Source organism: Mauremys reevesii, linkage group 3 (assembly GCF_016161935.1).
Source record: "Mauremys reevesii isolate NIE-2019 linkage group 3, ASM1616193v1, whole genome shotgun sequence".
Classification (NCBI taxonomy): Eukaryota; Metazoa; Chordata; order Testudines; family Geoemydidae; genus Mauremys; species Mauremys reevesii.
The window spans coordinates 105,873,625-105,889,791 of record NC_052625.1 but is presented as its reverse complement, the minus strand read 5'-3'; the positions used below and the strand labels follow the sequence as shown (position 1 = coordinate 105,889,791).

The 16,167-nt window shown below is 39.1% G+C and overlaps 1 protein-coding gene across 1 annotated transcript; it reads right to left on the bottom strand.

Annotated features, from left to right (window-relative positions):
• Nucleotides 1-12,994: 12,994 nt before the first annotated feature.
• CITED2 (Cbp/p300 interacting transactivator with Glu/Asp rich carboxy-terminal domain 2) lies at nt 12,995-15,869 on the bottom strand. Its single transcript, XM_039528391.1, has 2 exons — nt 15,481-15,869; nt 12,995-14,956 (listed from the first exon to the last, which is right to left on the bottom strand). Exon 2 carries the CDS (start codon nt 14,947-14,949, stop codon nt 14,245-14,247), a length of 705 nt encoding a protein of 234 aa, XP_039384325.1. The 5' UTR covers nt 14,950-14,956; nt 15,481-15,869; the 3' UTR covers nt 12,995-14,244.
• Nucleotides 15,870-16,167: the final 298 nt, after the last annotated feature.

The window sequence follows — 16,167 nt, the reverse complement described above, 5'->3', positions numbered from 1 at the left end:
ACTTTGCTGTACTGAAGCACATTTTAAGATGTCTATGGGCACAGAAGCACCACATGAAGAATATTTTCCATGCGACCTCTCAATACATAGGTATTAGAAATATGTTTCCATTCACAAATTAAAGTCGGATTGCAGACCTAGCATATGGGTATGTAGGCGTGAGAGTTTGCCTGCTATGTACGTGGACTCATCTCCACAAACATGCCTCTGCTGAGAAGAGTTCAAAGCTCAAGTGAGTTAAGACATAGGAAGAAAAACAAACAAATAAAAAACAGCAGGGGTAGAGACAAATAGAAAAAAACCCAGATCTGATATGGGGAATATCAAGTTTTATTGACCTGAAAGGTAAACATGACTGAAGTGAAGCCAAGATCAATAATAAATCTTCATGTCCCCAGATATAAGAAGTCAGTGTATGTGTTGTCATATATCCTGTGAGCACCAAGTTCTGTCTTAAATTATATCCTTGCAGCCCCCCTGACTTCAGTGGGGTTGTAGAGAGATGTGTGGGTGGTATTTAGCCCTGAATATCTTCAGATATATCTTAAAATTTCTCGATTATGAATTTCAAAAAGTATAACAAGTTTTCCTCTGCATATAACATTATAAAGGCAAGATTATGATTTAGTTTGTAGCATTTCTCAAAACGATCATCAGTATTCTGTTTATTTTGTTATAGATTTGAAAGACTTGTCACTGCTCAAATTTTTATTTTGTTCTTAAGTTTGTTAATCACTTATTCATAATATTAACAATGGTTTTATCATGTTGCTTGAACTGAACAATTGTTTATATACAGCTCATGAATTAGCTGTGTTAAAATAAACAGGCCTTTTTAAAAAACATAGGTCAGACTTTTCAAATTAAGAACTAGTTTTGATGCGAAAGGTTAAAGGACAAATAAAGGGATCTCCTTTGCTCTCTGTGATGATGACTTCCAGTTATATAGTAATTTCCATGCAAGGATCTAAGAGTGTTTTATAAACATCTATTAACTGAGCTCCACAACACGCTTTGGTGAGGTATGGAAGGCATATATTATTGTACTTATTATACAGATAGGTAAACTGAGGCACAGAAAAGTTAAATAGAAATACACAAATATAATGAATGGCCCAAATCACAGAGTGAGTCAGCTATAAAGCTGGGAACAGAATGAGTTCTGACTCTGTCTCTTGCTTTAATCATTAGACACACTCTTTTCAAACATGCCAATGGGAATTATGCACATGCTTGGAGAAAATGGAGCCACCTTAAAAAGGCTCTTGGGGCCTTGAAGGATTTCCATATACTTCAGCGGGCCTTGAATCAGGACCTTGTTTTAGTTCCCTCTAGCTGACTTGAATACCAAAGCTCTAAACCCTGCCACTATGGGTTTCACATGAGCAGCTTGCAGGGTATGAGGTCATTAAGTGTTTGGCCACCTTCAGTGGTCAATAAAAAGTAGTCCTCTATGTTCAAAACAGCTGTTGTTTTAGTTCAATATACACATGTTGCAACTGGGAAATTAACATATGAAAGTAATTATTCCTATATGACATTTGTGGGACATACATGACAACATTTTGTGATTGTCCCTAAGCCATCACAGTCAACTTGCAAATACAATTCTCAGCTCTGCACACATCACCACTGTTGTCGTAATAATACATTAATTAATAATTCTATTTTTCTTATAAACTTCCCTCCTTTCTCTTTTGGTCTAATGAAATGCAGTTATACTTGTCTCATTGCTACCCTGTGCTCCCTTATACCAATACAGTAAATTCTTTGGGGAATGGACCATCCTTTTGTTCTGTGTTTGTACAGTGCCTAGCACCATGGGATCCTGATGTCAGATTGGGGCCATTAGGTGTTACTGCAATACAAATTAATAGTAATAATAATAATTAATAATGATGTCACTGGTTTTTTTTTAATTACTATTCACTATTTTCAATGCAGAGAGTCCTTTTAGAGTCTTAAAGCTTATAACTGGCCATTGAAGAGACATGAATCACAAGAATACATTGGTAGACCTCAGGTTTTTTGCAGAATGCATCATTAGATCATTTATATCACAGTCATTAAATTTCCCCTAGATACTCCGCTATTAAGCCCAATAACTTAAGTTAGACTGAATGAGACTACACTGTTACGTACCACAAGTAGAGACTGAGGTGCCTCAATGTGTAGCACCATATAGAATGCATTGCAGTAGTCTAATCTCAAATTAACAAAGTCACACATTCTGGTAACAAGGCTCAGAACCAAGACAAACTTACTGGCCATATATGGCTGGAAATGAGCTAGGTTGGGCACTACTATAAGATATTGAGTATGCATAGATTGCAGATTCTTATAATGAATTATGGGCACATATCCTCACTGTAGCTTCTCGTGGCTTTCCCATTCTACCAATATCACTTCGGTCTTAACTGGACTGATATGCAGTCAGCTAACCTTCTTCCATGCTCCAGTCTTTTTTGAACACCTGCTAAAGTATTTGACAGCACTGGCTGGATTGGACAAGACAGTTATATAACCTTATCTTCTCACTAACGCTCCGTCTGCCATGCTGTCTCCCCTCCCTCCATTCATGCTGCCTTGTAGAGCATGAGGCTACATTAACAACAATGTTAACCCTTGAGGGCTCAGCTGAATGCTAATTCATCATTTAGCAGTAAGGCATTCCTTGGGAAATATCCCACCCTCTTCCACTCTCTAACTTCACCACCTCCACTAAGCTTCATAATCATCATTGCTGTGTACAGTGTTAAATTGTTTGTTTCAAAACTTATACTGTGTGTATATAAATATAGTTTTTTGTCTGGTGAAAAAAATTTCCCTGGAACCTAACCTCCCCTATTTACATTAATTTTTATGGGGATATTGGATTTGCTTAACATCGTTTTGCTTAAAATTGCATTTTTCAGGACCATAACTACAACGTTAAGTGAGGAGTTACTGTGTAAAAATGATAAAGGAAATAGCATTTTTCAATTCACCTCAGACAAGTACTGAAGTGCAATCTCTTTATTGTGAAAGTGTAACTTACAAATGCAGACTTTTTTTATTACACAACTGCACTCAAAAACAAAACAGTGTAAAACTTATAGCCTACAAGTCCACTCGGTCTTACTTCTTATTCTGCCAATGGTTAAGACAAACAAGTTTGTTTACATTCACAGGAGATACTGCTGCCTGCTTCTTATTTGCAATGTCACCTGAAAGTGAGAACACGCATTCGTATGGCACTTTTATAGCTGGAGTTGCAAGGTATTTACATGCCAGATATGCTAAACATGATAAAGAGATTGCATTACAATACTTGTATGAGGTGAATTGAAAAATACAATTTTTTTTGTTTTTTTACAGTGCAAATATTTGTAATACAAAATAAATATAAAGTGAGCACTGTATACTTTATATTCTGTGCTGTAAGCAAAATTAATTGGGGGGAGGGATAACTCAGTGGTTTGAGCATTGGCCTGCTAAACCCAGGGCTGTGAATTCAATTCTTGAGGGGACCACCTAGGGATCTGGGGCAAAAATCAGTACTTGGTCCTGCTAATGAGGCAGGGGGCTGGACTCAATGACCTTTCAAGGTCCCTTCCAGTTCTAGGAGATAGGTATATCTCCAATTATTATTAAATATATTTGAAAATGTAGTTAATATCCAAAAATATTTAAAATACATGGTATTCTATTGTAGTTTAACAGCACAATTAATTGCAATGAATTTTTTTAATTACTTGACAGCCCTAATTGAAAGGCATCTCCATCTATTCACAGAAAAGTCAACATCACCTGAGCATGGATACCTGAGGCCTGGTTCTCCAGTCCACTAATGCCACTTTGTGCCACATAAGCAGCACAAAGCAGTCTTAAAATGACCGGAGATAGCTTGTGGAGAATTCCTCTTGCCTAGGAGAACTCTCAGGTTGAAAAGCTGGCCAAAGTGGCTGCATTGCCTCCCACACAGCTCAGCTGTGGAGGACAAATCAGGACCTTGATCTTTATCCAGTGCCAGTAGGAGATCATCTATCAAAAAACCAGAGTAGTCAGTGTGTGTAAGATGGTGAGTAGTTTCACCAGCCAGGAAAAGGAAATGAACCTCCAAGACTTAGTTCTTTTGAGGCTCTTTCCTCCGGGCTTGCTTATTATCTCTACTAAACAATCACCAAAAACAAATCAACTGGAAAAATACTGCTCAATAGCACCCCAGAGGTTTTCCCTGTTTTAGCCAGCCAGGAGAGAAGGCACACCCATTCCCTTTGAGCCAGGTTCCTCTTCCGTTTATACTCTGTCCCAAGCAGACATGTGACCAACTGCAGTGCCTTTACCTTTTCATGCCATAACCAGGTCTGCTCCTGAACTATAGACAATCCCAGTCAACGAGGCCAGAGGCATTCAGATATTCAAAAAATTGACTTGTCACAACTGTCTCAGTAATCTTGACCAAAAAAGGAAGAAGATGATACCAGGAAGTAGCTGCCATGATTATCCACATCAGGAAATTTCTTATTTATTTATTTAATTTATTTATTTGGAGTGGCAGCTGAACTCAACAATTGCCTTTGTATAAGATTGTGACTTGCCCTTCCTAAGGAAAGTGTGGATAATCTCCTCCTCCTTGGTGCAGAAGAAGATGGGTCCAATGCATAGACTGGGACATGAAAATTTCCCAACACCCGTAGTTCATCACTGAGTGTCAGCGGTCTAATCTCGAGTAGAGAAGATGAAGCATTTGTACCCTGCAGATATCACTCTGCATCCACGAAAGCTGACTGTTCAATTTGAATCCACTCAATTTTCTCTAAAAAGTAATTTGTAACTTCCTCACAATGAGAGAGACATTTATAAACCACTGATCTAAAATAGCTTAGATTAAGCAGGCTGTCCACTATTTGGAACACTTCTGACATTCAAGACTTTGTGGAGACAGGTGGAGGCAAAGAAATTCTTCTTTCTTTCTCATGCAACTACAGTAAAACATTTCAATAAATCTTTATGCTAGTCAGGCAGATTTAGCACAAAATTTCCACTACTGACAGGCTAAACAACTTCCATCCCACTTCAGTTGTAAGCCATGGTGATGTGTGAAGACAAAGTTAGGAAAGAAGATACCCAAGAGTTACTTCATCATTAGCAGAGGGAAAAGATTATAGAGATCCACCAAATTATTGATAGTGTGGCCTGCCAGAAAAGTAATATTGTATCTTAGAACTACTCAGAAACACCCAGGTTCTACCAGAAACCCTCATACCATTAACCTCCAAGACTGGACCATGACAGTAGGTCCATCACTTCAATAGTGTGCTCTAACCTCATATCACTGTTCTCCCAATGTAAATCTTCAACAGGTCATGCAGGGATTTCACAGTACACCATTCCAGCATTCTCAAGATACATGCACAGGACCTGTTTCTTATTTATACCAAGGCCCTTTTACACTATGTTGACACTGTAAAGGTCCCTTAAAATGGGCACAGATATAATTTGCACACACGTTAAGAAACCTTGACACTGACAGTAGTGTAAAGGTACCTTAGAGTAAATGAGAATCAGGTCCAGTGGATTTGATCCAATTTTGGTAAAAGAGACTGCCTGCACTTCAGACTGGAAGTGATCAGCACAGCTACATCACCAACCCATCAATCTTACATAGTTTTATGCTGTTTCAAATATAGGTCATACACACCTGGGCCAGAACCAGCCCAGCAATGCCATTGAATCAGGTTTTGGTGATGCTTGCAAAGTCATGGCCCTTATCTCTGGTCAAATCATGGATTGATGATTATTAACCACTATTAATCAGCATGGACCACAAACCAGGATCTTTATCTGCAGATACTCTAGCCTTCTGAGAGCTAGCTGAAGATTAAACCAATGAAACTGAGAGTAAATATATTGATTCTGCTTTACACCTTACTCCAAATCTTTTCTTGGTTTGTTGCCCCCATCAAACCAACCAAAGAGATCAGTGTTGTTCCACCTTCTTGGCTACCGTATAGTGACCATTGGGCTGCAGCTGAGCACCTGCAAAAAGGACCTGCAGGGAAGACTACAGGATTCTCCTTTAGTCTCTTGAACTGAAATAATAAGCAATGGTTCAGCTTTGGAATTATGTGACATTTCAATAGCTTGGCAGCTGCAGAGCTAATATTTGCAAATAGAGTCCCTAGTGATATCACTGGGGGGCGGGGGGGGGGGGAGGAAGGGGAGAGTTTCAATTACTTCTATGGACTGTGAACAGTCTCTCAACAGAAGTGGTGAAAAGCCCCATTGCTTGAAACATTTATGGCTAGAGTAAAGTAAACAAAGTAAAGAACCATCCTGTACTGGCTGGGAAGAGGACAGAGTAGATGACCTTTTCCATATTAATCTTATTTCTGTGATTACATTACATTATGGAATTTTTAGCACAGTATGATGAAGTTAAAGTGAAAAAGAACAATAGTCCATTAACATGAAGAACTGTTCATTTTTGTTGACTGCCTTTCAGTTAATTAAGATGTACATTATAAATCAAATAGAAATATCTATCGCTAACTATATGCCTAAATAAGACAGAGCTTCAGCTCCATCTAGTGGCCACAGACTGAGTACCGCAGACTGCAGCCATGCCAGTAGGTATTTTTTTTTAATCTGTCATGTTAAATTACTTCTGTTCTATCTCAATATGTACAATGGGAATTGAATCTAAACATATTTCATGTTAGAGTTTCAACAATTTAAGTGGCTCCTTAACAAATCTGTGTGATCATCTGTGCACTGTTGTCTTTCATTTGCAGTGTTTGATTAAAAGCTTTGAAAAAAAGGAGCTCACTTCAAAAGGTGAGAACATTTTCTAAAGAGCCATGTGGCTTATGATCTAGTGGCTTATAGCACAACATATTGTTGCATGGAGGATCCAGATCAGTGAACACATGGACTAGGTGGGTTACGTATGTAATAATGTTCTCATCCGTTGTTGGCATGGGGTCAGTTCTCTGATAGGTCAATTCAGGTATTCCATACTATTTTAGGGTGCAAGCCTGCAAACAGTCTCAATGTGTGTCTTAAGGGCAACTCCTCTTCCCCAAAAACAATAAAGTACATTTCAAAGTGTTTATTTTGGTATTTATTTAACCTAAATTAAATTGAGGAGTATAAAACTGAACTGTGCTGTCTGCCAGTCTTCTCAACCAGGGGATATGTGAAGTTGTGCAGAGAGAGATCAAAGGATCATGGGAAATGGAGGAATGATAGCCTTAAAAAGGTTGAGCAATAGGCTTAAGACTGCATCTTGGACAAGCCTGATCTTAACTTTGTGATGATGTGAGAAGGCGAAGGAACCCCGCTGAATTAGGTGAAGCAAAGTTATACCAAGCACTTATTTAAATAAAGGCAGAATGGACATCTTACAGACTTAAAAAACTTCACACTTTCTTGTGCAGTGGTCTAACATTAGCTGACTAATTCACAGTACTTTTGAGTGTCTCAAAATCTATTTCCCTCTCACCCCCCCTTGTATTGTCCTTCTTTGTTTATCTAAGCAGCAGATAAAAAGGCAAAATAGGTTTCAAAGTCCTACCATGATCCTAATTTCTTTCTACACAACAATCAAATGTACTATCAACTTGTTACATGGCACACAAGGAGGCTGAGACAGGATAACATTTGTCCCAAAGCATCCTAGTGTATCTATTACTTGAAGCCTGATTTTATGAGGTGCTGAGCACCCATAGGGTATGTCCATACTACCTGCCGATTTGGCGGGTAGTGTTCGATGTATCGGGGATTGATTTATCGCATCTCGTCTGGACGCAATAAATCGATCTGCTAATCGACACCCGTACTCCACCTTGGCAGGAGGAGTAAGTGGAGTCAATGGGGGAACCGTAGCAGTCGACTCACCACCGTGAGGATGGCCAGGTAAGTCGAACTAAGATACTTCGGTAGCTGAAGTTGCGTATCTTAGTTCGAACCCCCCCTCACGCCACTAGTGTAGCCCAGGCCATACTTGCTATGAACTTTAGATGCCAGTATAGGTGTCTGATGCTTCTGAAAATCATGCCCATTATCTTTTATTTTACTTTATCAGTAGCCTTAGCAATAGTCAAGTTAGTGAATAGCTTTCCTGGTAAACATTCTACTACTCTACTCAAAAAGAAGACTAGGTAAAAGAAAAGAGATGAGGAAAAGCGATGAGCATTTTAGGAATACTGAATATCAATGGATGGAAGCCTTTTATTTTTTTAATGCTGCAAATCTCTTTTTCTTTCATATGGCTATTAAGGTTGGACACTGATCAAACTGCCCATCAGACAGAGAGAGAGAGAGAGAGTGTGTGTCAGTGTCAGATGGACTGGGATTGAAACACCTGACCCTTCTCTATTAAAATCCTGATGTTGCAAATGTCTTTTCTATAATGGGACAAAAAGAAAAACAGAACATACAATAATAGTGATTCATCTGTTCAGTCATTTGATGTGCTTCTCTATTGTTGCAGTTCCTGAGACTCAGCTTTATCCTGTATGTGAGCTCTGATTTTAACGATAGTGGCATGCTATTGAAATGAGTAAATACAATTTCTGAAACTCTTTTCTACTGACAAAATGTACTCGAAGTACATGTAAGCCTGAGAAACTGCCACTGCCTTGGGTCCCAAATTCCTTTGATTTCTAGACTTATTTTTATTTTCCTGACAATGTTATCTGCCAGTTTTTTAAAAGTAAATGACTTTGCCTTCATCATTTATTCTGCTACCCTCACTGTCAGGTCAGATTTGGTCCCGTAGTTAGTCCCCAGTGACTCCTCTGTCAACATGAGCGATGAGAGACAGATGGAACAGATGAGTTTAAGGGGTAGGCCAGATCCATAGCATAAACCTTCTTTGCCTCAGTAATGTGGGAACACCTCAGTAGCTGCTCTGCAGGAATTGAAGGCTCCATGGGTGAGAGGGAACAAGGCCCATACATGGACAATGGTAACTTTCTGTTCCATCATGTTCTCTACCAGCCCTGTAAAGGTTTTCGGTATAAATGAACATTGGTCCCTTCAGTAGTAACTAACCCTGTACCCCCTATTGCATGGTAATACAGTACCTCACCCAGGAGAAATTTTGGAAGAAGCCAGGGGGAGACAGACACAGGAGGGCCATGAAACAGAGGGTCTCCATACAGAGAGATGACCATAGCTTCTGGTCAAGCTCCAAAGATCCATAAGTTGCAGAATATAAACTCCCTACAAGATCTGGGTGTGTGGAAAACAGTGTCTCTGCCAAAGAGACATTTAAATGGAAACTCCACCAATCCAGACTTGAGAGACAAGGTGGGTGAGGTAATATCTTTTATTGGACCAACTTCTGTTGGTAAGAGAAACAAGCTGGTCCAATAAAAGATACTTCCTCACCCACCTTGTCGCTCTAATATCCTGGGACTGACACAGCTACAACTACACTGCATGCAACCCAGACTCGGGCAGTTTCCAGTCACTATCGCATGAATAACTTAAGCAAAGGACAGTTTAACTCTTAGATTTTGTAGAACAATAAACTTTTACAAAACCTGACCCTGACAGAAATGTTTTCATAATTTTTTCTAATTATAATGGAAAGTTGCTTTTTAAAAATAAACATTCTTCTGCAGCACTTGAAACCCAAACTCTGTAACATTGTGCTAGTGAATAAGAACAAGAAAATGGAACTGACTAAAAAGTGATCTGCCTGCTTTCACTGTCCATGCTGAGAGAAATATTAAAAGTAAACAAAGAGCATTCATAGTGAAAAGGAAATGATTTCATTTTTAGTTATGTTTGGTGCAGAATGTAACATAGAAAGGGAATTTGTTTACTTTTAAATAAACGACATCTCACTTTGGCCCTTTTTACAAAAATAAGGTAATTTAAAAGCCAAGTAATTATATTTTGACTCCTTGCAGGTACGACTGGATACCTTATTATTCACTTCATCCCCCAGTAGTGTGGATAATGATGCTAGGGCGCAGAATAGTTGCCATCTTTCCACCTGAAAGTGACTGCACTTCAGAGCTTCCCTGTTTACATATATTATACAACAGTGTTTTGGACTGCTCTGGTAGAATACTGTAGCACTGGTTCCTGACTGGGAATTTTCATGGAGTAAGGAGTGCAGGAAGCTGCATACAGTTTGTTATAACTCTTTGGCATGTAAGGTTATTTTCTTCTGAGTGTTAATGTACCTCCTTTCTTCAGTTTTGATTAGTTTGTTTTCAGAATCCCTTTAATTGAACTGGACATGTGTCATTCAGATGTATGCTTGTTATTCCACAGGTAAACATTGGTTCTGAAAAAATATCCCTTTAAGAAAATAGCTGCTTTCCTTTTAATATGCAAACCACAAGGGGGCGCAAACACCTAATATATTCAGGGTTGAAAAGAGTTTATATTTCAAAGCTGACCACCCATAACAGATTAGTGGATTAATATTTTGCTCTAAAGGACCTGGCCTTTACTGATGACATGAATTTATATCCAGCCCAGGCTTTTACAGTTGTAAAAGTCATTGAGACTATAAACTTCACAATAGATGTCAGCCTATTCTTGGTGTGCTCTGTAGAGTACCCCATAAACAGCTATGATGAGGTAACTGTTCTTGCAAGACCCAGCTAAGGCTGTAATGGCTTTATCAGCACCAGCAAACCGGCCGTCCCTATATTTTTTTCAACTACAAGACACTGAAATTATTTTATTAATCAGTATCTATTTTTCTGACAAGTGTGTTTTGTGTTATGTGAAAGCTTATCCTTGATCTCCCCTGCAACTAAAGCAGTGTGTCTATTTATGGACATGGCTTAAAGAACAGTAGATCTCATGTACCATATTAGAACTTTTTGAAAAACAGCCAAAGTACAGAGGTCAGGTTTCCTGTACTATAAGCAAATTAACAGGATGCAAGACCACAAGGTTTATGAATATCTGATAAACTAGGTCACTGTACATATTTCACTAATTATTTTGCCCAAACTACAAATTATTTAAACATATCTAGAAACACTACAAAAAGCCTCTACTGCTTCACGTTAAGTCAGTGAGAATTTTGCCATTGACTTCACTTCAGAGAGATTAGGGTCAGGCCGTAACTGCTGTTTGGTAGACAATGCTATGAAAAAGAAAATGTAATTTGAAATGTAGCAAAAGAAATATAGTTATGACATCCACCATTATCTGACTCTTTATTAGCAATTCAGTGACAATGTAGGTGATGTGATTATAAATGTTCTGCAAATGTATCTGTGTATAATCTCAAAGGTCAACACAAATTCTTTACACTATTTCTCTCTGGACAAAAACCAGTGCTTTTAGCAGTTCAATCTGATCTGACATTGTCTGGAGGAACTAGAGCACGGGAGTTATGCAATAAGGTGTATGCAAATAGATTTTTTCCTGTGGGGCCTATAAAACTACCTATTTATGGAAAAGCTTATATGGGAGGATTTATCACTGCACACAGACTAAGTAGGAATGCTTCCACTAAGAAGAATCCATGTTTTGACCAACTTTATAAATCAAGAATCTGTAGCAGTAAACAGAAGACTATTCCCTTATGTTTTAGGAGTCTATTGAAGATGAGTTAAATAACAATTAGTTTGTTTTACACCGAAAAAAAACCTAAAGGAGGCTGTCAAAGCAATGTGTAGGACGAACAGCCTCAAAAATGGAAAGATTTATTTAGTGCCAAATTAGGCAGCAGCTTTTAACACTATATCTGCATTCTTCTAAGCACTAAGTTATAGGACAATTGATAAGATATGGTTCAAGGGCATTTGATATTGTTTAGTGTCACACAAAATTAGTGGCCACTGTCTGAAACATACTGTTGACTTGACAGAAACAGGTATAAGGAGAGAATGTTTCCTACCTGGAAATACTGGGGAGTAAGGGATCATTATACTACCGCTTCCCCAAACCTGCACACCTGCTTGTCTCTAGGTTGGGGTGACCAGACAGCAACTGTGAAAAATTGGGGCAGAGGGTGGGGGATAATAAGAGCCTATATAAGAAAAACACCCCAAAATCAGGACAGCTGGTCACCCTTCGCTTGTTGTGTTTGTTGGTGTATTTTATGAACATTAGCCATTTTGAATATTTGTATGGATTTTACACATTGATAAACTAGAGTTACTAAACAAGTTTGTGTGTAATAGAGGGTAAAGCTAAAGAATCACTTTTACCATCAGTTGTTTTGCAATACTAACCAGCTTAATTTCCCAGCTGGATTCATAACACTGTAATTCACACACACTCTCTCTCTCTGGGGTTATTGTCCTCTGTTTACACACCCACATTCAAAAATTCAACTACATAATAGTTTTGTTCTTTCCCATCACACTTGAACTCACAACACTGAAAAAATAATTTAAAAAGAATTAGAAAGAGGATGGTGTCAGATCAGTGTCAAACTTGGGAAGCACAGCTAAATGAGATTATAAGTGTTATTAGGGATAGGATCCTGCTGTCCTTACTGAAGATTTACATGGAAGGGATTTTGCTGGTTTTTTTGGGGAGGGAAGAGGGGGCAGAGGGAAAACAAAAAAAACAAACAAACAAAAACACCAGCAAGATTTGGCCCTTAAAAAGAACAAATGTATACATTCATTATAAGGCAAAGTTTTTTTACCCCCCCTTCCAAAATACCAGAATCAAATGGATATGAATTCATTTAACTGGGAATTAGTTGGCAACCGTGTCTGAGAAAAGAAATGGATTAGGGTTGTCCCACACTAGAAAATAAAAAATAAAAATAAAATAAAAAAAACCCAAAACTTATAACTGCTAGGTATTTCCTTTTCCTAAACTCACTAAATATGAAAAATAGTAGATTTCAATGTCATGCATGTCTGAGTTTCATACAGAAATCTATGTAAACCAAATAATCAAAGATTACATAGAAAAAAAATCCCCACCACCTAATGAGTCCATCTTTTAAATAACTCTTCAACAGGACAGTAAAAATACAAAAGAAAAAGTCTAACATGTAAGTGAAAGAGAATTTATAAAATTACAAGTTTAATAGATAAATATAATAAATACTTTATGCATCATAATTCTGGACAACTACATTTAAAGCAACTATGCTGGCAAGTCACACACAAAAAGTTGCTTCTTGGCAACTTTATTTTTGATAAAAACCACACTGACAGGCATATTACAATGTTTCTTATTAAGCTTTATGCCATAATTATGTTTAAATCCTGCTCTCCTGAGCTCAATATACATTGGTGCAATGTAAGTCTACTTTGGAATGTTTTCCTGCACACCAACACACAGTTTTTTTTTTTTTTTTTTTTAAACAGGTAGATGTTCTACTTACCAGGGGCAAGGGGGGTTTGGAAGAAAAAATTTGGTAAAATGACTTCTAGAAAAACTAAAGCATTTCTTAACTTTTTATTGACATTGGCAAATTAAAATAGAATAAATTAACAATATTTTCTCAAAAAAATGTTTTGTACAAAAATACTGTCAAAATTTCCTAAAAAGCTTTCAACACAGTAGTATCTTTTCATGTACTGAATAAACTATATTAGCACAGTGTCAAAAATGCTGAAGACAGAAACAAAATAAAAATCTGTGAAATGTTTGCCACTGACTAGTCAACATTCCATCCACACCATATTATTGTCTGTACATATGGGGGAGGGGGACTGGGTAGCAGACTTTAACATTCTTTTCCTGATCTAGGAGGGGTTGGCCCACATCTGTTAAGCTTCCAGTTTAGCATATTAAAAAACAAAAAATTAGTCTGCACTGCAATGCATAGTTAAAAATGAAGCAAGATGGCAGCATTTGTGCAGTAATATCTGCCCTTCAAAGTTCATGCAACCAACTAATGGAATTTTTTCCCTGTTCACTCAGAATCTGAATGCAGTTCAAGTCATTGGAAATCATTGTTTACAAAATCCACAAGATTAAGCAATTTGCCAAAATTTATATCTAACAGCTGAGCACTGTTGAAATTATGGACACGTTACTGTGAGGCAATTAAGGGGGGGGGGGGGAAGATAGGAAAACCCATAAAAAGCCAGAGTTAGCCAGAAATTATTATTACAGGAAGGGAAGTGTGTCAAAACTACAAAAAAAAAAAAGAGGCAATTATTTAAAAACAACCCCAATTTATACAAGCTTATAGTTTACTCTGTTTTCCAGATTCTCAACCTTTCCAGCACTGAAAAGCGAGATACTGTGTCTAAGGGAATGTTTTCATTCACACTGATAGAAAGTCCTTTGTTTGTTTTAAAGAAGTCAGCAGCTCACTCTGCTGGGCTGTTGTTTGCAAACGAAGTCTGTCATGAAATCAAACTCGTTCTGTCCCAACCACAGCTCAGGAAGCTCCTTGATGCGGTCCAAACCCATTTCTATGACTAAGGACATGAGCACCTCCTCATCTATGAAGTCAGTGTCTATGACATTGGGAGGCAGCATTGCTGCAGGGACATGGGGAACTGAAGGAGGCATACCGCTGCCGCTGCTGCTATGCTTTGGGTTGCAGTCTCTGAAATGCTGGTTTGTTCCGTTCATCGGATGATTTGCAGGGTGCAAGTCCGGCATATAGTGGTTGTGAGGATACGGATGGTGGCTAAAATACTGGTTGTTTAGCTTCTGCAGCTGCATGCTGGCCGTTAAGGGGCCTCCTTGGCTTGCAACAGGGGGGGCCATGAACTGAGAATTATTAAATCGTGCCGTGGGAGGCATGCTGCTGGGAGGATGCCCCCCATTCACGTTCCCCGGTCCCATTGCATGTCTGATCCCGCCATTTGCGTTCATATTTCCAGCTCCATAATGTATATGCTCGCCCATCAAGGCGCTGAAGGCATGTTGCTGCTGTTGGTGATGGTGATGGGGGCTCGGAAACTGACCCATCCCCATTCGATGTGCAGGGTGGTGATGAAGCCCGCTGGTTCCATCAGGGAATCGCCCATGATTCATGGCCATCATGTGGTCTGCCATTTGCCACCTAGGAAGTTAACATATGGAAAGAGATAGTTCTTAAAACCCACACTCTTTTACACTTGCATGGGTCCCTGAAAAAGGCAGCAGCGCTCCTCCACACAATGCTACTGATTTATTTGAAAGAAGTCTGCAGCCCAAACCAGTCCGTACTGCGAACCCTAAGAACTCACCCACCTTCCCACTGCAACTCCTGCACACCTAGCAACTAAAAGTACCGCGTCCACCAAACACCCGCCTCCCAAAGGAATTAGCCATTCTTTCCATTCCAAGCCGTGGAAACCTTTCAAAAGATACCCTGCAAAGAACAGCAAAGGAAACGAGTCCCACCTCCCCCTGTCAGCAACTTTGGAATTAAGTCCGCAAGGCTTTTCCCATTCTTTTATTCTTATAACACGTATGTAAGGAGCTTATGGTGCACAGCTGAGAATGACCCGTATTCTTTCTTGCACCGTTCACATCCGTGCTGCCGCTGTACACCAAAGTATAAACAAGCAAACAACAATCAAAACCCCCCTCCATTACACTCACCTCTCTCTTTTTGTTGTTGTTGTTGCTCCAAGGGTGTTGATAAAATCAGTCAGTAAAACTCGCCCACCATAGAGAGGGCTTTTCTTTTTCTCTTCCCTGTGGTTACGTGAGGATACTAATTATTAATTAGTGTTGGTGCTGCTACTGCTACTGGTGCGGCGGCTGCTGCAGACGCAAAAGCTGTTTCTCGCTCCTCTGCGAGGCTCATCAGCACTTACCAACAATGAGCTGTGTTTCTCTTACCCAGCTTTGGCCACAGTTAATATAGGATTTCAGAAGGGAGGAGCAAAACCCTCACAGGCAACCAGAAGTAAAACCTGGAACAAGCGAGGGGGAGGGGGGGAAAGAAAGGAGAAAAAAAAAAAGCCAGGCGGATCTGGAAGGAATCCAAAGAATCCTGTTCGTTCTGGTTGAGCGACACGTGTGTTTGCTGATCACTTATGCGGTGTCTTCAGATCAGCTAATGCTAGGAGCCATATCCCTGCTACACTCTTCTGATATCTCAAAGCGAGGGAGGGGGAGAGAATTACGAATATATTGCATAGAACTGGAGGAGAGAAGACTGACAGGGAAAATAGATCCTGTCTCATAATGGACACTTGCAACCACTGCTAAGAATAACTTAACAGGCTTCGGTTTCGTCACATAATATGGTACTCAACTTGCACTCCCGCCCAGCTCAAATCA